Source organism: Misgurnus anguillicaudatus, chromosome 4, assembly GCF_027580225.2.
Source record: "Misgurnus anguillicaudatus chromosome 4, ASM2758022v2, whole genome shotgun sequence".
NCBI lineage: Eukaryota > Metazoa > Chordata > Actinopteri > Cypriniformes > Cobitidae > Misgurnus > Misgurnus anguillicaudatus.
Window position 1 is genome coordinate 25,055,659 of NC_073340.2, and position 26,212 is coordinate 25,081,870.

The 26,212-nt window shown below is 38.4% G+C and overlaps 1 protein-coding gene and 1 long non-coding RNA gene across 3 annotated transcripts; both read right to left on the reverse strand.

Moving 5' to 3' along the window:
- Positions 1-520: 520 nt before the first annotated feature.
- On the reverse strand, positions 521-1,719 carry LOC141363715 (uncharacterized). Of its 2 annotated transcripts, XR_012369286.1 has the most exons (5): positions 1,548-1,719; positions 1,382-1,455; positions 1,114-1,259; positions 697-960; positions 521-604 (listed from the first exon to the last, which is right to left on the reverse strand). It is a non-coding gene; the product is annotated as an uncharacterized lncRNA (long non-coding RNA). The 2 variants fall into 2 exon arrangements; XR_012369285.1 differs by having other exon boundaries at positions 697-1,259.
- Positions 1,720-2,193: 474 nt separating this feature from the next.
- On the reverse strand, positions 2,194-5,669 carry LOC141363716 (ATP-dependent DNA helicase PIF1-like). The gene is made up of 3 exons (XM_073867045.1): positions 2,744-5,669; positions 2,328-2,591; positions 2,194-2,235 (listed from the first exon to the last, which is right to left on the reverse strand). Exon 1 carries the CDS (start codon positions 5,660-5,662, stop codon positions 3,923-3,925), a length of 1,740 nt encoding a protein of 579 aa, XP_073723146.1. The 5' UTR covers positions 5,663-5,669; the 3' UTR covers positions 2,194-2,235; positions 2,328-2,591; positions 2,744-3,922.
- Between the last annotated feature and the right edge of the window lie 20,543 nt (positions 5,670-26,212).

Consider the following 26,212-nt stretch of genomic DNA (forward strand, 5'->3'; position numbering starts at 1 on the left):
ATATCTATATATTGAAACTAATTATTATATTAAACTAATATTTTATATTTTAATATCTATATATCTATATATTGAAACCAATTATTATGTTAAACTAATATTTTATATTTTAATATCTATATATCTATACATAGAAACCAATTATTTAATATGATAAAACTAAATTTTAAGTAAATGAAATTAATTAATGCAATGAGCGGTGTAGTGAAGCAGCTCCCGACATCTAGCCGCTGGATCTGACATTGCATACAGGCTGGACACCCTGAGGTAGAGGAGGTAAAACAGAGAGGTTCATATTAGTGTATTTATTTCAATTGTTTTGATTCTGCAAAACTGACAGAGCATTAAGTTCAGGTCAGATACGTGTCTTGCAAGAAACATTTAGCCACTCTTTCTTCTGAGAACCATTATACACTTTAACACTGTCTTGGTTTTCACATCAAAGCACATGCCTTTAAACAAAACATTGTATGATAAAATGCACTGAAACACTAGACTTTACCAGTAGTATTGACACTTACCTCTTCTGCTGCAATGTGGTTCTTAATGTGCTTCGTTAGTCTTCAGTATTGTCCTACATGCCAAATGGGTTTGGTCACATTATCTAGCCATGAAACCAATAAATTAATAATGGGGTCACAAAATACACATATACTAACAAACAAACAAAACAAATAAATAAATGTTACAACTTACTAAAAGAAATCCAGCTTTCCAATGTATCCTGCTTGTCATCATGGGTGTTGTAGCACACTTGATCTTCTCAGACATTCTGACCTGGCAGTTCCTGAAAAACATCAGAATCAGAATTAGAATAAAACATTCCTCCAAAAGTAGTTACAATGTGCAGTAGTACAGTGACTGAAGAAAGTTCTTAAAACACTTAGCTTTAGATGGTATATTGCACACTCATATCCATTGTTGGGCATGACTGCTATCGTCTCAAAATTCTTCATGCAACTTTACAGAAGAGCACATTTTAATAATAACAGAACAGCAGGGGACTGAAAATAAAAAATCTAGTACACATTGTCACAAATTGAACACAAAGCAAATACATCACAACAGTGTCTTACTACTTCTAACTTTACCTTACTGTAATTTATGACTTACTGCCGCTGTTACTCTCACTGTCTGTGTCCTCCCTGGAGTTGCCACACTAATCCTCACTGCATCCTGTATGCTGCTGCCATCGCCTTTACTTCCTAGTGTCCTCCCTCGTGCTGCCACATTACTCCTTCATCCTTCAGCCACTCTTTCTCCTGAAAACCATGATACACTTTAACAATTGATTTTCACATCAAAGCACATGCCTTTGAACAACACATTGTATGAAAAATGCACTGAAACACTAGACTTTACCAGTAGTATTGACACTTACCTGAGACTGCTCCTTCCTTTGCTTCTTTAGTCTTCAGTATTGTCCTCAATGCCAAATGGGTTTGGTCACATTATCTAGCCATGAAATCAACAATTGAATAATGGGGTCACTAAATACACATATACTAACAAACAAACAAAACAAATAAATAAAAGTTACAACTTACTAAAAGAAATCCAGCTTTCCAATGTATCCTGCTTGTCATCATGGGTGTTGTAGCACACTTGATCTTCTCAGACATTCTGACCTGGCAGTTCCTGAAAAACATCAGAATCAGAATTAGAATAAAACATTCCTCCAAAAGTAGTTACAATGTGCAGTAGTACAGTGACTGAAGAAAGTTCAGGGATTATTGTTAACCTTCTGCATGTTGTTTTCAAAAATATTTTAAAATACTCTATTACTGTTTACGATTTGGTTTATTACAACGCAGGTATTTATAAGAGTAATAAGAGTAAAGTCCTGTCATTTCAGAAAACCAAAGGGGCTTTTAACATGATTACATTTTTATTTATAATTAATTGTGGGGCCCTGGCTATTTATATTTTTATAATTTCAATTAATAAATAAATATTTGTATCGACTTGCAAACTGTTGTTTTGAAAACCCTAGTTGTCAGAGACATGAGAGGGACACAGGATTTGGCACAACACCCCCAGTGAGCAAGCCTGTGGCGACAGTGGCAAGGAAAAAACCAAAAAGGAAATAAAAAACCTTGAGAGGAACCAGACTCAGCAGGGGGCTGCCCATCCTCTTCTGGCATGGCGTACACATTATTAATAACATTCCTATTTTAACTAATATTTTAGTTATTCAGTATTGTCCTCAATGCCAAATGGGTTTGGTCACATTATCTAGCCATGAAATCAACAATTGAATAATGGGGTCACTAAATACACATATACTAACAAACAAACAAAACAAATAAATAAAAGTTACAACTTACTAAAAGAAATCCAGCTTTCCAATGTATCCTGCTTGTCATCATGGGTGTTGTAGCACACTTGATCTTCTCAGACATTCTGACCTGGCAGTTCCTGAAAAACATCAGAATCAGAATTAGAATAAAACATTCCTCCAAAAGTAGTTACAATGTGCAGTAGTACAGTGACTGAAGAAAGTTCTTAAAACACTTAGCTTTAGATGGTATATTGCACACTCATATCCTTTGTTGGACAGGGCTGCTATCGTCTCAAAATTCTTCCTGCAACTTTACAAAAGAGCACATTTTAATAATAACAGAACAGCGGGGGACTGCAAATAAAAATCTATGACACATTTTCACAAATTGAACACAAAGCAAATACATCACAACAGTGTCTTATTACTTCTAACTTTACCTTACTATCATTTATGACTTACTGCCGCTGTTGCTCTCACTGTCTGTGTCCTCCCTGGAGTTGCCACACTAATCCTCACTGCATCCTGTATGCTGCTGCCGCCGCCTTTACTTCCTAGTGTCCTCCCTCGAGCTGCCACATTACTCCTTCATCCTTCCTGCTGCTGTACCTGCTTTGTAGCTCACTGCCATAACACTGTTAAATGACCATAGATGCCAAAATCTCATTGCAACATGACCATACACACCAACCCGTTGGCTAAGGCTGTCAGTGAGCCCCCACTGTCGTCGTTAATGCAGGTTCAGTGGCCCCCGGTTTTGTATGCCATGACAACACAACGCAAGACAACAAAACAACACGACCATACGCACCAACCCGTTGGCTAAGGCTGTCAATGAGCCCCCACTGTCGTCGTTAATGCAGGTTCAGTGGCCCCCGGTTTTGTATAGCATGACAACACAACGCAAGACAACAAAACAACACGACCATACGCACCAACCCGTTGGCTAAGGCTGTCAGTCAGCCCCCACTGTCGTCGTTAATGCAGGTTCAGTGGCCCCCGGTTTTGTATGGCATGACAACAAAACGCAAGACAACAAAACAACACGACCATACGCACCAACCCGTTGGCTAAGGCTGTCAATGAGCCCCCACTGTCGTCGTTAATGCAGGTTCAGTGGCCCCCGGTTTCGTATGGCATAACAACACAACCATTAGTGCACAAACATTCAAGTCAACCCATTGGCTAAGGCTGTCAGAGCCCTATTGCCACTGTTAATGCTTACTGCCCATCGTTCCATTTGTCGAAACACCATAACCACCTACCCATTGGCTAAGGCCATCAAAGTCCCACTGGTATAACCATACACGCCAAACCGTTGGCTGAGGCCATCCAAGACCCAAAGCATGCTTCTTACCTTCCGCAGCCATGATAGCACCAAAAATCCAACCAGCGCTGCGTCTCCAGCTCCTCCGATTACACCTCCAGCACGACACAGCCTAAAGAAAGTTGATGCATGCTAACCGACATTTGCTGGTACCTTCTCCATCCATAATAGCACCAGAAACCCAACCAGCGCTGCGTCTCCAGCTCCTCCGATTGCACGTCCAGCACCACATAGCTTGAAGAAAGTTAATGCGTAGTCGGTGCCCACGATTCCGTATGGCAAAAAACACAACATTATCCGCCAACCACAGAATGTCATTTTTGCAAAATACAGTACACAGGATTATGGTAACTGTAATAACTCTGTAACACACCTGACTGGAGACACAAGTCTGGATGTGAGATGTAAATGTGATCCAGTAGTGTGTGTTTTTCAGTTGTAGCTGATGTGATTAGCTGTGTATATTCCTTTGATTGAAACATCTCCAGTATAGCCTTTCTTCCAGCACATAAAAGGTCCTCATTAAAGTCTCCACAGATGATTACAGGATGTTTATCCATCATGTCCAGATAATCAAGTAGGCCCCTTAAATTTGGCAAGAATGTTTCAAGACTGTAGTGTGGTGGCCTGTACACTGCAGCAATTGTTGCACACATTGGGGTGTCAATTTTGATGACAACAAACTCCAGGTCTGTGACACTTTGGATGTACTGTCTGGACTGAGCTTGAATATCTTCTTTGCAAAATATTGCAACTCCACCACCATCTTTCTTTGCCATTTCTGCATTGGTTGAGTAGGAGGCATGCCTATTCCGTGCAAACATCTTGTATCCTTCCAACTGGAGATGTTGTGGAATACATGAGCCAGACAAGTGACTTTCCGTTATGCAAAGAATATCTGATAATAGTAGCTCATGATGGCATCTGACATCCTCGATGTGAGATGACAGTCCTTCCGTGTTATGGTGAACTATTTTAAGTGTTTGGTCCTGGTTGATTTCCCTTATGTGTTGCAAAAGTGGCATGATTCCTTCAACTGTCGCTCTTCTCATATTTTCCAACGATGCTGTGATTTCAGGATCAGCATAAATCTTCTTTTCAACGAAGTCTGTAATGTGTAATCCAGAAAGCGATGTCGTTCGGCTGAGGGCAACGTAGGCCATTCCCGGTTCAAAAATCTTTTTCAGTGACACTACGGCAGACTGCATTGTCATACCTTGAACTTTGTGAGCTGTGCAGGCATAAGCGAGCTTGATGGGGAATTGACGACGAACTGTTCCTTTCCTCAGACTTTCTTCAGATCTCTCAATATATACAGAGTTGTCGTCTTCACCTTGCACTCTTCTGCGGTGTTTTAGACCTGCATTTGGATTGTCGAGCTGAAGTCCTAGCATGTGTACAGTGGCGATTCCATCTCTTGTTTTAGTGACAATGTTAACAATCTGACCAAAACATCCATTTACAATTCCATCTTCAACATCCAGATTCCTTGTCACCATTATACGAGCTCCCACTGCAACTTGTATAGAATCCAGCAAGTCATCCTTCTTTCCAGTGACAGGTTTCTTTTGTCTTTTCATCACTCCTGTTCTTGGGTCTTTCCTGTAGTCTTCGGCATCAATGGTTATGATGTCAGTGTGAATAGCCTGTATTGTTTTGGTATTGTGCATGTGAACTTCCTTGTTGGTTGCAAATATGTGCAAAGCATCATGCGGGCACTCTTCTGTGTTCTTTACAGCTTGGAGTAACAGAACTCTATCTTCTTCTCTAAGAGCATCAGTCTTCTGCCTAACTCGCAGTCGGTTTAGAAGCTCAGCAAAAGCAAGGTCCTCCTTCTGACGCATGATCTCTGTAAGGGTAATTATTTGAAAACTGTCCTTCCAGAAGTCCAGAACATCATCTTCATACACACAGAGCGGTTTGGCTTTACCGAGAGGTGGTAGTTGGTAAAAGTCTCCTACAGCGAGAACAGAGATTCCTCCAAAAGCTTTCTTGCTGCCTCTGATCTGTTGAAGTCTCCAGTTTACATAGGCGAAAAGATCCTTCGAAATCATGGATACTTCATCGATGATGAGAATTTCCACGCTGCATAATTCTGCTCGTACTTCATCTAGAGCATTCCCAAGTCCTTGATAAGGTGGCTTTAAGTTCCTTGGCAGTTTTAAAATGGAATGCAGTGTTTTACCAGATATATTGAATGCCGCCGTTCCTGTAAATGCACTCAAAATCACTGTAGGCATAGAGAGATCCCCTTCCTCCTGAAGTCGAGGCAGTTGTCTTAGGATCTTGGTTGCTTCCGTATATATGCACTTAATGACATGTGATTTTCCACAACCAGCACCACCTGACACGAAGTAAAAAAAACTGTTCCGGATTATGACCCCAGACGCGCTTCTGACACCACTGACGGACAATGTAGAAAATGGCAGCCTGTATCTCATTTAGACTTTGATACATCTTCTTGACAAATTCAACACTCATCTGTGGTGCCTTTATCTGCGGAATGACTCCATCTCCATCTTCAAGAAGAATCTGGTATTCTGGCACATCATCTTGCATATCCTCTTCATCAGGATTGACATCTTCTCGTTCTGCAATGCACTCCAAATTGTCCACTTCAGCTTCAGGGGTAAAAGCTGTCCAAGCATTTTCAGATGGGCCTTGTTGCTGCAACTGTTCAATTGCTTTGTCCACTTCTTCACTGTGTTTTTCGAATTTCTCCTGGTGTGTTTTCACTATTGCGCATACAGGCATTCGGAGACCAGGGTGGGAAGGAAGTTCTACAAATGCACTCTTGTAAAACTGCTCATAAGTTGGAAATGTTGGAGGTTTCAGCTGTGCATTGAAACGATGTGGCACATAAAGCTTCACTAATCTTCCATAAAACTTTTCCGGTTGTTTTTCCTCTGAAAACCGTGCGTATCGAATAACGGCAGCCTTACCGACAGTTCTTTGCTGAATAAATCCCATATCGTTGAGCAGTCGTTGCACATTCTTTCCTTTAGTTTGCCGACCGTACACAATGCGGTAATTTGAAGCAAAGTCTGCCAGACACATCTTTTCAAACTCCGGTGTTTGAGGCCTTGCTCTGTATTTATCTATTATTCCTGACATCCAAACATCCTCTGAATCTGGATTTTTGTTCATTAGGACACTAAGGGGCAGACTCATCTTCAGAGCATCATCGTCGGTTGGTACGAACACAACACTTCGCGAACACTTCTTCATTGGTAGGCTGCACGTTCGTGCAACAGACTCCTGGGAGCTCACTTGTCTGTGTTTCGAATAGGCCTGCATAATGTGCTTCATTTCATCCTCTTCGTTCACATCTGTTTCACGCACTGCTTTGATTACGTTCTTCAGCATCTCGTTCATTTCATGCTCTGGTTTGGAAATGTAGGACAGCATATACATGATGCAGCTGTAAGGGTCAAGTATGTACTGAATGTCCATGTTAGCATTCCATGCCCTCAACAAATCCGGATTGTATCCATTAACCCAAACCTCCTTTGGATCACGTTTGATCAAAATGACACTAGATGTGGACAACTCCCTGGTGTACTTCATGTAATCCTCCATGGACAAATTACATTTTGTCAGTAGCTCAGACAAGTTTTCAAAGGTGACTTGGGGATCATTCAGCAAATCCCACAATGGTTTGAGTTTCATCCTAGCATCACTCATTGCTTTTTGAACAGCATCTGATCGTGACTTTCTTCTGTCTTGGTGGTTATCCTCTTCTTCAGGTCTTTGGGGTCGCGGGCGAGTTATTAAGGTGTCAGACATAGGTAGTTTAGGGAACCCAAACCTACACAACACATTTCCTTTCTTGCATGACTTGGAGTGTTTCCTGCTGTGAAGTTGAACCTCTGTGACAATCTGATGAAGTTCAGGATCAGCCATGGAATCAGGGAGCCTGCATGTTATGTAGCGGTCAATAAAGCCACAAACAACTTCATCAGAATCGCTTTCGAACTCAGGTGCATCTTCTACCCATGCAAGCAGATGGATATGTGGGCTACCTCTTGCTTGAAACTCAACTCTGTAAAAGAAATCCTTGACCTTTCCAATGGGTTGGGCAGGTGACAAAAGCAGGTGAGTCATTAGCGCATCCACTCGTTTCTCAAACATCCGCATGACAGTAACAGGGTTACTTCGAAGGATTTCACATTTTGTCATCCAGTCAAGCTCTGAAAAATCAACCTCTTCACCTTGCTGAGCCTTGATTGCAGTTATCACTTCAGGCCATCGCATTTCGGCTGCACTGAATGTGCAAAAAAAAGTAGGGGTTCCTAATTGCCTGATCATGGCTTGTAGATCTCTCAATGTTTTCTCCCAATAAGATGGCGAGCCTCTCAGGGGTTGCATGAATCTTGTGGCATCTTTGTTGCGCACCAGTCTTTCAACTTCATGGTTATCTTGAAGCAACCTGTTGGAAATTCTTCGGCCATCTTTTGTGATAGGTTTACCTTTCCGCAACTGGACAGTCATGCTGTTTCTTGCCAAATGTGTTTCTGTTGCAAACTGTGCAAAGAAAAGGTAACTCTGGTCTCTTGCAAAACGTGTGTCCACACAGAACAATCTCGCATTGAAATACATACTTGGTGACAATGCTATTTCTCTTGCCTCATCAATTGTGTTTTCTCCAGTAGGGAACTGAACGGGAAATGCCATGGATTCCAGCTTTGGGATTTTGAAAAATCCAACAGGTTTTTTTCCCTGAGCAGGTGCAATGCTGAATATTCCCTCGCCATATGATAAGATCTCCTGGCCGATGTCTGGTGGCTGCATACATGTGTCTAACGTGAGGCCAGGTCTAAGTTCATCCTGTTCCTCTTCACTCACATGTTGCTCATTCTCCTCAGCAACACTGATGTCCTGTTGCTGTTCTGTGTCAATTTCCTCATCAAGGTGATTTTCAAATATTGAATTTTCACTAATGATGATATTCTTGTATTCGGAGTGCATCGCTTTTAGCTTTAATAAAGCTGCTAAGACGTTGTGCATATTCACAGTGTGAAAGTGCTGGTATCCTTTAAACTTGATGTGTCTTTTAAGCTTCACCTGTAAGAGTTGCGATTCACTACTATGTCTTGGGAGACAGTTTACGGTCTTCTCAACCTCAGATGGCACACACACAACAGCACCATGTACTGCTCTTTGCTGTCCTTTAGGCAGTGCAACAATTTTAGCAAATGGCACAATTTTGGCAATGAGTTGACGTTCAAGCACATTTAAGTCTAGTAACTCTGCAGGGATGTGTGCCAATTCAAGTCTGTTTGCCACAGCAATTGAAGACATGCATCCTCTCTTCAGATGGCTGTCACAAGTATGGCAAATCCATTCCTTTTTTCTTTCTTTTGGAACCACACAAGAATCTCTGCAGCTACTGTCACAAGTGTGAACATATTGTCCAGTTAAGCAAGACGCCACAATATGTGGATTTTTAATATAAGTCCTTCTATTACAGACCCTGACTTGATTTGGAAACAAAGCTCTGTGACAGACTGTGCAGACATGTGTGGGGCCTTGCTGAATGTTACATCTGAATGAATCTATGGCACTTTGCATTACTTTGCTGATTAAAGGCTGAGGTGTTTCCTGTCTAGAACTGATGTAAAGTTTATATTTCCTTCTGATTCGGAGTGCACATTGCAATTTATGATAAACATGGTATGCAGCATCACTGACACATTTCTGTCTTTTGTTCAAGGTACATCTTAATATGTGACACGCTCTAAACTGTGGGTCATTTGCATATCTCTTGACCATGTACTCTTTCATCTTCTTCTGAAATACAACATCCTGGTTGTACCTCCTCACCATGGACTCTTTCATCTTCTTCTGAAAAGCAGTATCCTTGTTGTACCTCCTCACCATGTACTCTTTCATCTTTTTCTGAAATACGGTATCCATGCTGTACCTCCTCACTATGTACTCTTTTTTCTTTGTCTGAACAACAGCACATGTGTTATACCTTTTGTTCATATAGTGTTGAATTTTTTTCCTGAATTGAGGATCTTGATTATATCGCTCCTTTATAGCCTCATTTCTCTTCAGCCGACATTTTAAACTGGTAACATATCGCTTTTTTTCACATTCCCTTTTTTTTGATTTTCGAACTTCTTGAGATGCAGTTTTGTCCTTGGGGTGAAACTGTTGTACAGATATTTTTCTCTTTACTTTTCTTCTCCGCTGCTTATTTGTTTTCATCACTTGCTGGTTTTGATCTCCTTTAAAAACAAGAATTTCTGGGGTTTGGGCTTTGACAATGTTTCCTGATTTTGGAAGAGCCAGATTAATTTGTGAGACTTGTAAACAAGCTGATGGTGCTGACTGTTTGTCAGATTGCTGCTCCATCTCAAATGACACAGGCAAAAATTCATAGCTGGCCTTATCAGGGTGATCCTGGAAAATCCTGAGAATTCTGTCTATCATGTCACTTAGGTGAGTAAAAGTTAACATGACAGCAGTTCCAGCACCAGTAGGATGGCGCAAACCTTCAGCAGTCCTTGAGTGTGAATCAAAGAATCCATATCTTCCAGATCTGTCTCTGAAAAGAGCAATGCATTCCAGAGAAACGATGAGCAACGCAAGGTTAACAGTGGTTGAAAGACACTGCAGTCTTTCAGTAAGAGGAATAAACCATGCTTCTGTGCCAGGGTTCCCTTTGGCTCTGAGGAATCCCATCTTGAGTTCAGACTTCTGCACACGGTATGTTTGGGTAAAAGTTGAAACGTTCAGTGGCACCTCCTCCACAGCCAAATTGTTCTGAAGAAATCTTTGTTCATGCATAAGCTGCATTTTAACACCAACATACAAAGCATCCCCCTCTTCTAAAACTCTATCAAGATCAGACATCCCAAACTGAACCCCTTCACTGTGGTTGGCCAAGAATATTAATGCTACACATGTGCACTGATGATTCCTTGAGAAAATATCATACCTTATATCACCCTGACAATGGGACGCCTGCACAGACAAAACTCTGGGTGCACTATCACAGTCTTCTACGTGTAGTCTGTCAGATACCTGAGCTACAGCAGTAGGGATGCTTGCCGGTTCAACCTGTAAATAATCATTAATGGAATCCTTAAAAAGCTATAATATAGTCAAATCATTCTCAACTGTAAATAACTCATAAATCTTATAATAGTTCAATGATTTCGGTTCCACCAAATATAAATTATAGGAAACAAATTACTAGGAAATTAATAGGAAACCGAATAGACGTGTCTGAGATTGATACCAGTTAGCTAAAAAGATAAGAGAAATAAAACAAAAAGCAAGTTCTTTAAAACCTGGATGTTCTTTTACTAAAATCTTACTGATTTGTGACATGGATAATAATTTAGAACACAGATGTATAGTTTTTTTATATAATAGCATAGACCAATAAGTGTGGGGTCTCATTTAAGGCCTCCGGTGCTAATTCCTAAGGATGTGCAATTCATTGTTTTTCAATTTCAATTTCTGCACATGTTAATTGCAAAAATAAGATAATCAAGGTAATTAAATTAGTGTGTTGCATTCAGATCACAAGGTAGCAATCCTGTTTATGTTTGTAAAGTGATATGCATTTCAAGCGAGATGTAGCAAAACATGCCATGTGTTTAAAATATCATTCGCGTTCTGCTGGACCGATGTGCTTAAAGGAAAACATCACCTTTCCACAGGGTGTTGTGAATGTTTTAACATTTAGCCTAGCCCCATTCAATCCTTAGGATCTAAACAGGGATGAATTTAGAAGCCACCAAACACTTCCATTTTTTCCCTTTTTAAAGACATAAGTTACATAAGTAGTTACATAAGTAAATATGGTGGCACAAAATAAAAGTGGCAATTTTTTTAAGTGGATAAAAAATGAGAACTATACTTTATGGCGGGGAAGGGCACTTAGTTTGCTGCACTTTGCAAACATCACCACTCCTGTTAAACCCCCTTTCGCACAAACTCAGTGAGAGGGGTAGTGATTTTGTTACTGCGTGCAGAGGTCGAAGTGCTGCAAACTAACTGCTCTTTCGTTATACAATATATTTTGTGCCACAATACTTAATCATGTAACTACTCATGTAACAGTCTTTAAATAAGGAAAACATGAAAGTGTTTGGTGGCTTCTAAATTAATCCCTGTTTGGATCCTAAGGAATGAATGGGGCTAGGTTAAATGCTAACACATTCACAATGCACTGTGCAAAGATGAAGTGTACGCATTGAAAAAAAGATGTAAGTTGAGGTAAGAACATAGTAAAATATTGAAAAACGGTAGTGTTTTCCTTTAAAGACACTTCTGAAGGCGCCACTGCTTGACAACACTAGTAACCTATGCATTGAAGTGTGTGTGTGTGTGTGTGTGTGTGTGTGTGTGTGTGTGTGTGTAGAGGTGCATATTTTTACAGTCATTAAGTTACAGTGTTAAATAATCGGGATTATGATTTTTACAAAAAATAACCGTGATTATGATTCCCCCTATAATCAAGCAGCCCTACTAATTCCTAAATGTCATTTTACAGCAAGAGAGTGGGGGGACAGTGTGAGTGAAGAAGGAGGAGCGACAGAGAGACTGTAGCACTACTCACCCACGCATATTGCTTTTGATGTAAAGTGTTTGCACTTTCTTTTGCAGTAATGGGAACAATCTGAACAAGTTGGCCTATCAATATTTCTATATTAATTTGTTTCTCAGTAGTTATACATAGCTTGTTCTAGTTTTATATTATAACTGAAACGTCAGTGTTTTTTACTGTATTCATTTTCTGTTCTATTGAATTCTTCTATTCATTCTTTTCAATTTCTTTCGCATTCACACATATTTATGCTTTATTTTCTTAAATAAATGAATGTGCTATTTTACTTCAACTTGCTATATTGCCATACATTTTATTACAATATCAGTATTCAGTGTTTCCCACATAATTTTTTGATAATGTGGCGTAATGTGTATTCTCATGTGGTTTACATTGAAGAGCTAATATACGATGTGATTTTGGCTACATTACCTGTGTCTCTCATGCAGTGCAGAGCCTGTTGCACTTCTCGCTTTTAATTTTAAATGCAAGTGATTGTTTTAATGTAGATCCGGTACAGCGCAGACAATTCAGCACAAATTCTAAAATGTGAGAGAATACACTGTTACGCAGAACTACAGAACACGCACGCATACCGCACCATAGGGGGGGAAGAGAGCTTGCAAACAGAGAACCGATGTGTGTGCGGGAAAACACTACTAACCTTTTGTAAAAGGAACACACCCAAATTTCGGGAATTTAGCTTATTGTGAAAACATGCACTTTTCCCTTTAAACACGTTTTCGCGCAAGTTGAAAATATGCAGCTCAAGTGAAAAAACTCAGAGCAGCTTCAAGAAACCGCACGCAGGATCATTTGACATAGAGATTTGTGTGTGTGTGTGTGTGTGTGTGTGTGTGTGTGTTTGTGTGCGTGTGTGTGTGTGAGAGAAAAAGAGACATAAGAATGGTGCCCACGTCGAAAAAACTTAATAGAAAACTTATGTATGTCACTCATCTAATTACATTATGTTAACTGGATAGCACTAGATAGAACTCATTGTATAGTTTAATAAAATAATGTATTTTGATTACACAAATCAAACCTATAGTGATTGTTTTACAAGCTGCTGACCAGCATAGGGAATCTCTATGGCTAATTTCTAAGACATGTTGATGATACAGTACTGTGTGTTGTACCTTTTCTTGTTAATTAAGTCTTGTTGGGTAGTCTATCTTATGCCTAGAAATATTCAGAGAGGTAGATGCTTTTAACTTCCTTCAAAGTTTGATCAATTGTGCATAATGACATGTGCAGCAAATGGATATAGGGTGTCAAACTCATAGACTTGCATCATTTAAAGTTCAGACACTCTTTTTAAAATATTTTGGGTCAACCCCTGGCACAGATTTAAAGCTGAAACTTATCAAATCCTATCAGAGGTCCAGAATGTCATTAAAACACACCAGTTGCTTTGTTATCATCAGTATTAAACATGTTACCCCCCGAAGTACCCCTCCCCACAGAGGCCCCACATAACAAATCACAATTTTCCCCCCTGTATATACATACCCAACCAGCCTAGCTTAGCACAAAGACTGGAAGTAAATGGCTCCAGCTAGCATGCTGCTCCCTATAAGTGACAAAATAATACCCAAATTTTCCTATTTATATGTTTTGATTTATATAGTCAGATTGTGTACAAATAACAAGGTCATTAGAGACACAGCCATCTTTTAACAGTATAAATACTGGGAACTATATTCTCAGATGGCGAAGCACTGCTACATGGGCGAAGTGACCCAGAGCCTCACCACTGGGTTTCGCGGGTGCTGCGAGCAAATGACTCCCCCCAAGTAGCAGTGCTTCATCTTCTGAGAATATAGTTTCCAGTTATGTATACGGTTAAAAGATGGCTGTGTCTCTTATGACCTTGTTATTTGTACACGGTGTGACTATACAAATCACAACATACAAAAAGGAAAATGTTTGCGTTATTTTGTTACTTATTGGGAGCAGTATGATAGTTGGAGCCATTTATTTCCAGCCTTTGTGCTAAGCTAGCGGGGGTGCGTCAGACAGATTTACAGCACCCGCGGGGAAGAGGTATGTATGGACTTATCTAACTCTGGGGGATACGGTGAATAAGCTAAATTCCCAAAATGTGCGCATGTTCCTTTAAGTCATGGTAAACTCGATAATTAAAAAAGAAAATTAGGAAAATTAACATCTGTTGACATTTACGTGAAAAGACAAGTACACATAGGAACGCACATGGAAAACACCATCAATTTTTAATTATTTCACTGTGTCATGTGATAGAGGCACTGTCGAGGTGCCAACGCAGAGAGAGAGAGAGAAAGCACATGCGCACAAGATAGGTGCCGCTGATCGCTTGCAACAGTGAATGGAGCCGTTTTAAACAGTAAAATAAAAATGTAAATGGTAATCATGAAAAATCTATTCATGGCGGCCAGCGTTGATTCTGTGGTGGCATTGTGGTATGGTATCATTTTTGTCCAGCCAAAGCAGCTTGTAATTATCCCAAACAAAGACATTAATAGTACCTTGGTAGTCCTGGAAAGTCTGGTCTGTTCATTTTCCAGGTCCACCTTTCTCCAACGCGTCTTTTGAGCCTGAGATCGCTTTCCCTTCCGTGGCATCCTTTAAAATATCAAGAGATAACAAAAATCCTTTCAAATATAGCACCAATTTGATATAACTAAGTAACTTCTAAAAGTAAAGCTTTACTCTTAAGTCTTAAAAGTAAGCCATGGGTCTCCTTGTAATCATCTAAATGAACTCAGCTAAAAGACATAGAGAAATATAATTGCTCATTAGTTAAACTCATTTCAACAGGACACTCCAATTTGCACATACTTTCCCGATGTATGTTTCCTGTTGAGCCTGAAAAGATTAAACCTGTAGAGTAGAGTAGCCTAAAGAAGAGAAAACAGTTTAATAACAATGCAAGAGAATATGTATAAATGTAATGGTAAAATGCAATTGTAAAATACAATAAACAATTGGGTTTTTAAAGAACAATAAAAGTAAAGTAAAAATGTTATGCTTTCTATAGGAAGTAAAAACAAAGAGCACAAAAAAAGTCTATCAGATATCTAACTAATCTAAATCTAATCTATAATCTAATCTATAATCTAATCTATAATCTAATCTATAAAATAAAAGTTGCCTTATTAAATAGAAGACAGAACACAAATAATGCAATAAAAGTAACAGCCTTAATGTAAGTATTTATATGAACTGCTCTCTGTAGAAAAAGCCAAAGCACAGGGAACCTGAAAAAAAAACAGAAAAAGACATAATAAGCCACAGGAACTACAATCATGGTGGTGATCTCATGAAAATTGTATAATACTGACCAGGGTAAAAGGTGCAGCAATTGTATTCCAATCAGTAAAGCTGAAAAACAAACAATGATAACATCATGAAAACTCAAGTCAACTATGCATTATGCATAACATGCATGTTGTCAAACATCAATTATATATTTCATGTCTATGTAAAAAATTTAATTGCTTTTAATGTATCTTGAAAATGTCTCTTTCTTAGAATAACCAGTAATAAATACAAGACAAGTTATGTCAAATATACAGTCTTGGACTGGGTGGACTGCCCATTCATCCAGGTCTACAGCAAGAAACCTGGGAGAAGATTCAACATTCCCTTACATAGTACAAGTGGTTGAAGAATAGTAAATGAATGTGGTATTTATTATTTGTAGTATAAACAACATTTTTATTTGTTTTTTTTTTATTTAAAAGTTTTTTATTGTTTCTATAATCCTGATCACTGTCATTACTATAAGAATGTTGTTTTAAACAAGCAAAAAACAAAACTTCCTATATTTCTGGCCCTGTCACAAATTAATTTATTACCTCAAAATGCAGGAATGCCAGCTCGTGAATCAGTATTCTGAAACAGAGAAATCAGTGTCACACATAAAACTACAGTCATACAGAGTAGAAAACAATTATATACAGAAAGCAAGCAAAGGGCTGGTTCTAAACTTGGAGGCACTAAGTAAAATTTAGACCCCTCAAACCTCTGTTTTTCTTACACTGTAAGAAATCATTTAAACACTAAAATTGCTGACAAGATTACTATCATTCTTATTACTAATATTCTAGCAATTTATTTTACAAACCCACACACTTTTTTGGATAACAAAAGATTTGTATTCTATACAGTAAAATAAAAAAAGAAAATTTTACACTGCAAACAAAATACTACAGATAAACATGATGGGCCAGTTTCCCAGGCAGGGTTTAGACATTACTTCTGTGCATCTTGTGACAAAACTGTGGAATTGAATCTGATAAGATACATCACTGCAAGCTGTTTATAGTTCACACAATTCAAACATGCATTTTGATCTGTGACTACACTTAATTCCTGTAATTGTATATTACTTATAAATAAACATGTTTAATTTATTATTTTTGTAAAGCTGGTTGCGATCAGGATTCCCCATCATTGAACCAGTTTACAGTATTATCTGTTCTGTGGCCTATGGATATATTATTTATTGCAATATATATGCAATATAATTATATGTATGCAATATAACTACACAAATCAGCTGCTACTGAAAGTGAAACAGACTAATTGCTAAGAAGACAGAATACATAATTTATTCTGAAAACTGTAGGTTATTGTTCAATAAATATGCTTAACAGTGTTCATTATTTAAAACAGACAACAATAAAGCAGAACCTAGAAGATACAGATAGTTCAGATAGAGTAAAAGAGTAACAAAACCCCTGGTCAGAGCCTGACTCCACCCACTGGCAATATTTAAAAAATGCAAGATAAGTGGGCAGATTCTAACGGAGATAGAGGGGACGAACTAAGCTTGTACCAAGTGTGTGGTGAGAACGTAACAAGGGCGTGGTGAGCTTGAACCTGCTTACGTCACGAGTTATTTTTTTTTGACCCCATATCTAATAGGAAAATTCAACTGCAGTAGCCACCGTTCAACCTGAAGGGGGCAGCACTCAGACGTTTTTACACCATTGTAGTATTGAAACACTTTATATCCAAATGTCAAAAAACTTACTAAAATCAATGAACAGCACTAATAAAGCATAATTCACAGATCATTAACTAAAAAAAAGTTGGTTTAGGGTTTAGTTACTCTTTAAACTACATTTTGTTTGCTCTTGACTTTGAATACAAACTTTTTCAAATTGTAACGTTATATTCTGATAGTCAACTCAGCTCCCGGTGTGACGCCATCGTCACGGTCGATGCCAACGCATCAACAGCGGTGACGCGTTTATAACCTCGAAATCAACCGGCAAACGATCTATTCTAGAATGATGCTGATCCACAGAACAAGCTCAATTTATTTTTATTACGCATTACCGTACAATCGCTTCAGAATACCTCCATCACGTGCCCCACCGTCTCTGTGTGCCTGTTGAGCATTTCGCTTAGCAAAAATAAATGTTTAAAACGGATTCTTCACCGATAACTAATCTGATTGCATGCTCAACGGAAACTTGTGATTGGCTGTAATTTACTGCAGCTTAACCCCTGATGAAACGTGAACCTACAAGCTAACGTTACCTAAATGCAACTCCACGTCACAATCTGAGCTAATTTTCACATTTCACTTTAGTCTAAGTGTAACGTATAATCCAAAAAACGGCGAATAAACCTTAATTATTAATTTAACTCCCACACGATTTAGTATAACCACATAAGTATCGTGGATGCCTAAAATGGCCGCCAAAATCAATACATGTTGTTCGATGTAACTTATCTTATAAGCTTACGAAATATACCATAAGCGAAACACTGCAAATGGCTAAAACTATTGACATAATATTAATCAAACACAGATTTTACCAAAACGTTGGTGGCTAGCAGTAGATGCATATCACACATGATCATTATTACACATAAGGCTTTAAATTCATCAAACAAAACTAAACGCCAAATTATAATACAGATAATATCGCCTTAAGTGACAGGAAAAAAATTATATTAACTAAGATAAAGAGCTACATTAGACATGATAAGGACTTATAAAAGAGCATCTCTGGAAAACAACCGCTTGGACTTACCTCAGGAGGAGAATAACTTTCCCTCAGCAACCAGTTGGCAACTATTTCCAGACAGCCAATCAGCAGCCAGCATATCTGTCACTATTATGAGCACTATTATTTTTTAATTTAGAGTAAGTATTGAACATTTATTTAATCACTTGCACCACATTATAGTGGCATTTATTTAAAAAGAAACAAAAATAAATATGTACTTAATTTCTCCAGGTTTAGGGCACGTCCCTCATGCAAACGTTAAAAGGAACGTTCCCTTAACATTCTGATAACGTTCCCCTAACCTTTATATTGTGATATGCCTGAATGCAAATGATCAGACAAAAAAAATCACATGTTGAACAGTGTTTATTGTTCAGAGAACATGAACTGGAGCTAATTGTAATAATAAAAATACCACAGCATCACATATTGTATTTAAATAACACTGTCTTTTAAAAAATACAAAAATAATGACTTCAAAACAATTATTGACCATTACGGAAATTAACCATGGTTTTATTACAGTTAAAACAAACAAACAAAAATGGTTACTAGGGCTGCATAACGATTAATCGCGACTAATCGTTTGCAGAATAAAAGTTTTTGTTTACATTATATAAGTGTGTGTACTGTGTATAATAATTATGTATATATAAATACACACACATGCATGTATATATTTATATTTAAATTATTTATAGAAGTATTTACATGTTTATATACATTTTTATATTTATATATAATTAATATTATATATAAATATTAATACCTTACATATAAATATATATTTTTCTTAAAGTTATACATAAATGTGTGTGTATTTATATGTATATAATTATTATACACAGTACACACACTTATATAGGCCTAATGTAAACAAAAACTTTTATTCTGCAAACGATTAGTCGCGATTAATCGTTATGCAGCCCTAATGGTTACTGTAGTTACCAGAAAATAATTAAAATATGGTTACTGTAGTAGTAATCAACACACAAAAAACATGGATACTACACTTTTACTTCCTTGCACAGGAACTGTATTTGGTTGCTAGGAAGTAAATTTCATCCACCAGTGATTATACTCCAAGTCATAAGTAAAATGGTCCAACCCCTGTGTTTCTCTGGTGTTCTGGTGCAGATATATAAGGATTTGTTTATTCGGTTGCTAGGGTAAGCCTATTGTATTTGGTTGTTAGGTAAAAAATAAGCCAAAAGTAAAACGGTTCAACCAAAATGTCTTTATGATATTCTGATGCAGAGATATTAGTCTTTGTTTATTCCATTGCTAGGATACTGTATTTGGTTCTTAGGGAAAAAATAGGCATCCACTTGTGATTAAACACAGAGTCACGAGTCAAACGGTCCAACTCCCGTGTCTCTACAATGTTCTGATGCAGAGATGTAAGGCTTGGTATATTCGGTTGCTAAGGTCCTGTATTTGGTTGCTAGGGAAAAAAATGGCATTCACTAGTGATTACACTCCAAATCACGAGTAAAACGGTATAACCCCTTTGTCTGTACGATGTTCTGATGCGGAGATATAAGGCTTAATTTATTCAGATGCTAGGGTGCTGTATTTGGTTGCTAGGGAAAGAATTGGCATCCACTAGTGATTACACTCTGAGTCCTGAGTCAAATGGTCTAACCCCTGTGTCTCTACGATGTACTGATGCAGAGATATAAGGCTTTGTTTATTTCATTGCTATGGTACTGTATTTGGTTGCAAGTGAAAAAATGGCATCCACTAGTGATAACCCGGTGAGTCATGAGTAAAACGGTCAAACCCCCTTGTCTATAGAATTTTCAGATGTGAAAATATGAAGCTTTGTTTACTCTGTTGCTAGGGTACTGTACTTGGTTGCTAGGGAGAAAATTGGCATCCACTACTGATTACACTCAGAGTCACGAGTCAAACGGTCCAACCCCCGTGTCTCTACTGTGTTCTGATGCGGAGATATAAGGCTTTGTTTATTCAGCTGCTAGGGTACTGTATTTGGTTGCTAGGGAAAAAATTGACATCCAATAGTGATTACATTCCGAGATACGAGTAAAATGCTCCAACACATTTGTCTCTACAATGTTCTGATGCGGAGATATAAGGTTTTGTTTATTTGGTTGCTAGGGTACTGTATTTGGTTGCTAGGGAGAAATTTGACATCCAATAGTGATTACACTCCGAGTCACGAGTCAAACGGTCCAACCCCCGTCTCTCTACGATGTTCTGATGCGGAGATATAAGGCTTTGTTTACTCTGTTGCTAGCGTACTGTATTTGGTTGCTAGGGCAAAAAATGGCATCCACTAGTGATTACCCTCCGAGTCACGAGTCAAACGGTCCAACCCCGGTGTCTCTATGATGTTCTGATGCGGAGATATAAGGCTTTGCTTACACTGTTGCTAGGGTACTGTATTTGGTTGCTAGGGAAAAAAATTGGCATCCACTAATGATTACATGCCAAGTCACGAGTAAAACGTTCCAGCCCCCGTGTCTCTACGATGTTCTGATGCGGAGATATAAGGCTTTGTTTACACTGTTGCTAGGGTATTGTATTTGGTTGCTAGGGAAAAAATTGGCATCCACTAGTGATTACATGCCGAGTCACGAGTACAACGGTCCAACCCCCGTGTCTCTACGATGTTCTGATGCGGAGATATAAGGCTTTGTTTACACTGTTGCTAGGGTACTGTTTTTGGTTGCTAGGGAAAAATATGGCATCCACTAGTGATTACCCTCCAAGTCACGAGTCAAACGGTCCAACCCCCGTGTCTGTACAATGTTCTGATGCAGAGATATAAGGCTTTGTTTACTCTGTTGCTAGGGTACTGTATTTGGTTGCTAGGGAAAAAATTGCATCCACTAGTGATTACCCGCCGAGTCACAAGTCAAACGGTCCAATCCCCGTGTCTCTACAATGTTCTGATGCGGAGATATAAGGCTTTGTTTACTCTGTTGCTAGGGTACTGTATTTGGTTGCTAGGGAAAAAAATGGCATCCACTAGTGATTACCCGCCGAGTCACAAGTCAAACAGTCCAACCCCCGTGTCTCTACGATGTTCTGATGCGGAGATATAAGGCTTTGTTTACTCTGTTGCTAGGGTACTGTATTTGGTTGCTAGGGAAAAAAATGGCATCCACCAGTGATTACACTCTGAGTCACGAGTCAAACGGTCCAACCCCCGTGTCTCTACGATGTTCTGATGCGGAGATATAAGACTTTGTTTACTCTGTTGCTAGGGTACTCAATTTGGTTGCTAGGGAGAAAATTGGCATCCAATAGTGATTTCACTCCAAGCCACAAGTAAAATGGTCCAACCCCCATGTCTCTACGATGTTCTGATGCGGAGATATAAGGCTTTGTTTACTCTGTTGCTAGGGTACTGTATTTGGTTGCTAGGGGAAAAAATGGCATCCACTAGTGATTACCCGCCGAGTCACAAGTCAAACGGTCCAACCCCCGTGTCTCTACGATGTTCTGATGCGGAGATATAAGGCTTTGTTTACTCTGTTGCTAGGGTACTGTATTTGGTTGCTAGGGAAAAAATTGGCATCCCATAGTGATTACACTCTGAGTCACGAGTCAAACGGTCCAACCCCCATGTCTCTACGATGTTCTGATGTGGAGATATAAGGCTTTGTTTACTCTGTTGCTAGGGTACTGTATTTGGTTGCTAGGGAAAAAATTGGCATCCCATAATGATTACACACCGAGTCACGAGTCAAACGGTCCAACCCCCGTGTCTCTACGATGTTCTGATGCGGAGATATAAGGCTTTGTTTACTCTGTTGCTAGGGTACCGTGTTTGGTTGCTAGGGAAAAAATTGGCATCCCATAATAATTACACTCTGAGTCACGAGTCAAACGGTCCAACCCCCGTGTCTCTACGATGTTCTGATACCGAGATATAACTGTTTGAATTTTATGTTGCTAGGGTGCTCAAAAGTGGTTGCTAGGGGCGTGGCTTAAAACCTATGTAAGGATCCTGAGAGACTGATTGGACGTCTGAGTAAAATAAGCCCACCCCCATGTCTCTATGACACTGTGCTGCAAAGATATCCATCTGGGCATTTTATAATGGCAGTCTATGGGAGATGTTGCTAGGGTGCCCAAAATTGTTGCTAGGGGCGTGGCTTAATAGCTCTGGGATGATCCTGAGAGATTGATTGGATGCCCGAGTAAAATGAGCCCACCCACTTATCTCTACGACACTGTAAAGCAAAGATATCCCATCTGGAACTGTTTATTCCCTTATATGGGCATGTTTCCTGCCCCATTATAAGTCAATGGGAATTTTCGGGTGCCTCTTACACCCCAGGGGTACAACTTACACCCCATTGTGATCTATGTTCTTACAGAGCCTACCACCCTCTTCAAATGTTGTAACCCACATGTTTCTACAAAATCCTCGAGCCGAGCTATGACTCGTCAAAGTTGGGCGCAATGTAAAGTCAATGGGATTTTTCGGGTGGTTTTTCGCCCCCCTTTCGGAAATCCTGCACCGGATCGCTTATAAAAGTCATAGCACACCTCTCCTCAATAATCCGGTCGATTTGAGCCCTCTTTCGTGGGACTACAACAAACCGTGCGGGACGAGTTACGCGCCGAAAAAGTGTCCAGACATAAGAATAATAATAATAAGTATGAGGAATAATAATAGTGATGCCTTGCATAAATGCAAGCACCACTAATAATAATAAGTTTAAATACAATATCAGTATGTTGGCTTTGTCAAGCCAACATAATAAGATATAAGTTTAATAGCAATAACAATATATTGGCTTTTTCAAAGCCAACATAACAATGCAAAGTCGGACACACCAAAGTTCCAAAAGTATCAAAAATATTTATTATTTAAAAACTATTGCATGGCAATAATTAATATTAATAAATAAATAATAAAAATATTTTTACATAATAAATATTTTTGATACTTTTGGAGCTTTGGTGTTGCCAACTTTGCATTGTTATACTATTACTTTTTTTTGTCGAGCACCCAATTTAGATTGATGTGCGTGCTTTAGTCTGCTTTTTTACTACAAACTATAGCAACCATACTAAATCATTGTTGTAACAAATTACGAATGTTTTTTCTACATTAACCCTTTAATCACGGTTTTAGCTGAAATGGTACTAATTAATACACCAAAAACTTTGGTTACTACACTTTTAATATAATAACACCATGGATAATTTGTCTTAAGAAAAAACTGCATGTGTAAATGGATTGGGTTTGATTGCACTGATCAAGGTAATAGTTGGTTTGTGATGACATAAAGCTAAAAAAATAAAATTTGGCATCCGCCAATGGGTAACTGTCTTTCGCTAGTAACATCTGCATTTAATCTGCTTCTGAAAAACTGTGGCATAAAGTTGGAGATGTTGTCAAAGTTTTTCTCTCTTAGTTTTTTTTATTTACCACAGTGAAGGAGAACGTGTCTCTTGCTGCCTTCACGTACCATCGGAAATTTCCTACTTCTGCAATTACAAGTTTGACATGTTTAAGTGCTTTGGTGTCCTGAAGAATTAGGAATCACGTAGGATAGGAAAATAAGGGGATAAGGTTGCCATTAGTCCAACTGAAATAGCATCCTGTATTTTGTACGTTAGCATACATCAGCTGCATCTGAAGGCTTAGGCAGCGGAATTGTTGCCTCGCTGCCCAATCAGGCAATGACTCCGCAGGCCGTGTTTGCGCATAAAGGCAGCTCCAAGAAACAGATTTGGACAGGCTACATAGACAGCGTAACATAATTATATGTAAATTATAGAGAGCGTCTGTACAATAAACACATCACATTTAAAAACTAAATCAACAATTTATCGCTATGCAATCAGAAAATATTGAAATTGAATATTAAGCTTAATTTCATACAAAACCGGTTTCTTGGACGGCATTTTATTCTCAAGCTAAATCCTGTTTGACCAATCACATTTCTTATGCAAGCACATCCAAAACATTGTGGGAAATGCAAGGCGTAAAGGATACATCTAATGTTGCCTTCAAAAATCAAAGAAATGAAGGTATTTGAGAAGACAGGAAGTAAAGCAGACATTTGATTTGGACGTGCCTTAATGCCTTCCTGCCTTGGAATACAGCCTTCCGAAGGCATTTTATAGCTTTCTGGCACAGCCAATTATCTGCTGTACTGTATACTTTTGCCACCCTATAGACAGTTTGTGGATCTAGATTAGAATTTTGGTCAAACACATGCAGATTTTGCACAGTGGAGATTAAACAGTGTTTACTTTAATAATAAAAATAATGTTAATCTTCACTACTCAAAAGCTTTAGCTGTGTATACAAATGTTCTGCTAGTATGTTTTACAATATATCCAAGGCACTTCAACAAAAACATAATTCTGATATATATATATATATATATATATCAGAATTATGTTTTTGTTGAAGTGCCTTGGATATATTGTAAAACATACTAGCAGAACATTTGTATATATATATATATATATATTATATTGTATATATATATATATATATATATATATATATATATATATATATATATATATATATATATATATATATATATATAAATTGTTTATGTAAGTAAATAAATATGCAAGACTTTAATGTAACTGCTGTGGAGAAAAACTAATAAAGTATTGGTCACTACTACTACAGTATCTTCTGTCATGTTTAAAGCAACAGAGTTTTTTTTACCTTAAAATAACGTTTCCAAAAAAGTTTCAGTCATTCATCCACTCGAAACATGGTGAACGGCACTTTCACATTCGCTTTGCAGCCCTCTAACAGCCAAAACCACACTAAAGAAGTTTCTAACCGTCGGGTCGCGATCCTGTAGGTCGAGTGAAAACTACAAAACTTGCTTTACGGCACCCCTTCAATCCAATCAGAGCCAGCTTTGCTGCAGCAGGCTATATTATTTACAACAGTGGTAATGAACAATTCCGCTTCCAACCTGTAGGGGAAGCAAAGAGCAAAATCTCTTTTGTGTTGCATAAAAGTTTATGGCTTGCCAAACTTTAAAGGGACATTACACTTTTTTGAAAATATGCTAATTTTCCAGCTTCCCTAGAGTTGAGATATTGCCCACTGCCCGAAAATAGTCCCCTGCCATTGAAAGTAACCAGTGCGTGGTGTCACTGCGCCTGCTGCAGCCATGTTGCATCAGCAAGGTCACTGATCATCACGCCAGTTTGAGAGTACAGTTCCTAGTCATATCTGCCTAGAAAATTGCAGCTTTTAATTTTCTGTCAGTTTTAGTACACCAGATACGAGTCAAGTTTTAAATAGGAAAAACATTGAAACTCTTGGTTTTATTTTAGGGTGATGCTAATGGTCTAATCAGATTCAATGGATTGTGCTAAGCTATGCTAAAAGTGGTAGCGCCAGACCCGGAGATCAGCTGAATGGATTTCAAAACGGTAAGAATCAAATGTTTAACTTTAGAGGAGCTGGAAAATGAGCATATTTAAAAAAAAGTGGAATGTCCCTTTAAAACTATGGGGCCAGTTGTTCAAAAAGTTTAATCTGAATCAAAACGATACAGATTTGGAAATCCCATGTTTTGCTATCCTGGATTTAATAAACCATCTCACTTTTGTCCTGGTTTTTCAAAGTAAAATTGGATCATCCTTAACCAGATACAAACTTTTTCAGATGAGCAAATCTGGATTACTAGTGTTGTAAATGGGATCACGTGTCAATGTTGATTATTATTGTAAAAACAGCATGTGGTTTGGTCACTATGGGGTCACTAAGTGTTTTTACTTGAAGAGACAATAAAAAACAACACAACTTTCCCTTACTTTTTTATTTTTAAATTCAACATTCTTTTGGCCCACAAAAAAACCCAGATTATACACAAACACATTGAAACATGCATTTTAAGTCATAATGAAGCAAAATGTCCGATAGTTTCCATTTGTAGAGATGTTGCTTGTTAAAACTACTTTTGACCGTTTGGTCTCTGATGATTGTGATTATGACAGTTAGGGGGCGTGCACACCAAAGCTTTTACGCCCGCGGCCGGCGCATGTTTTCAACTGATTCC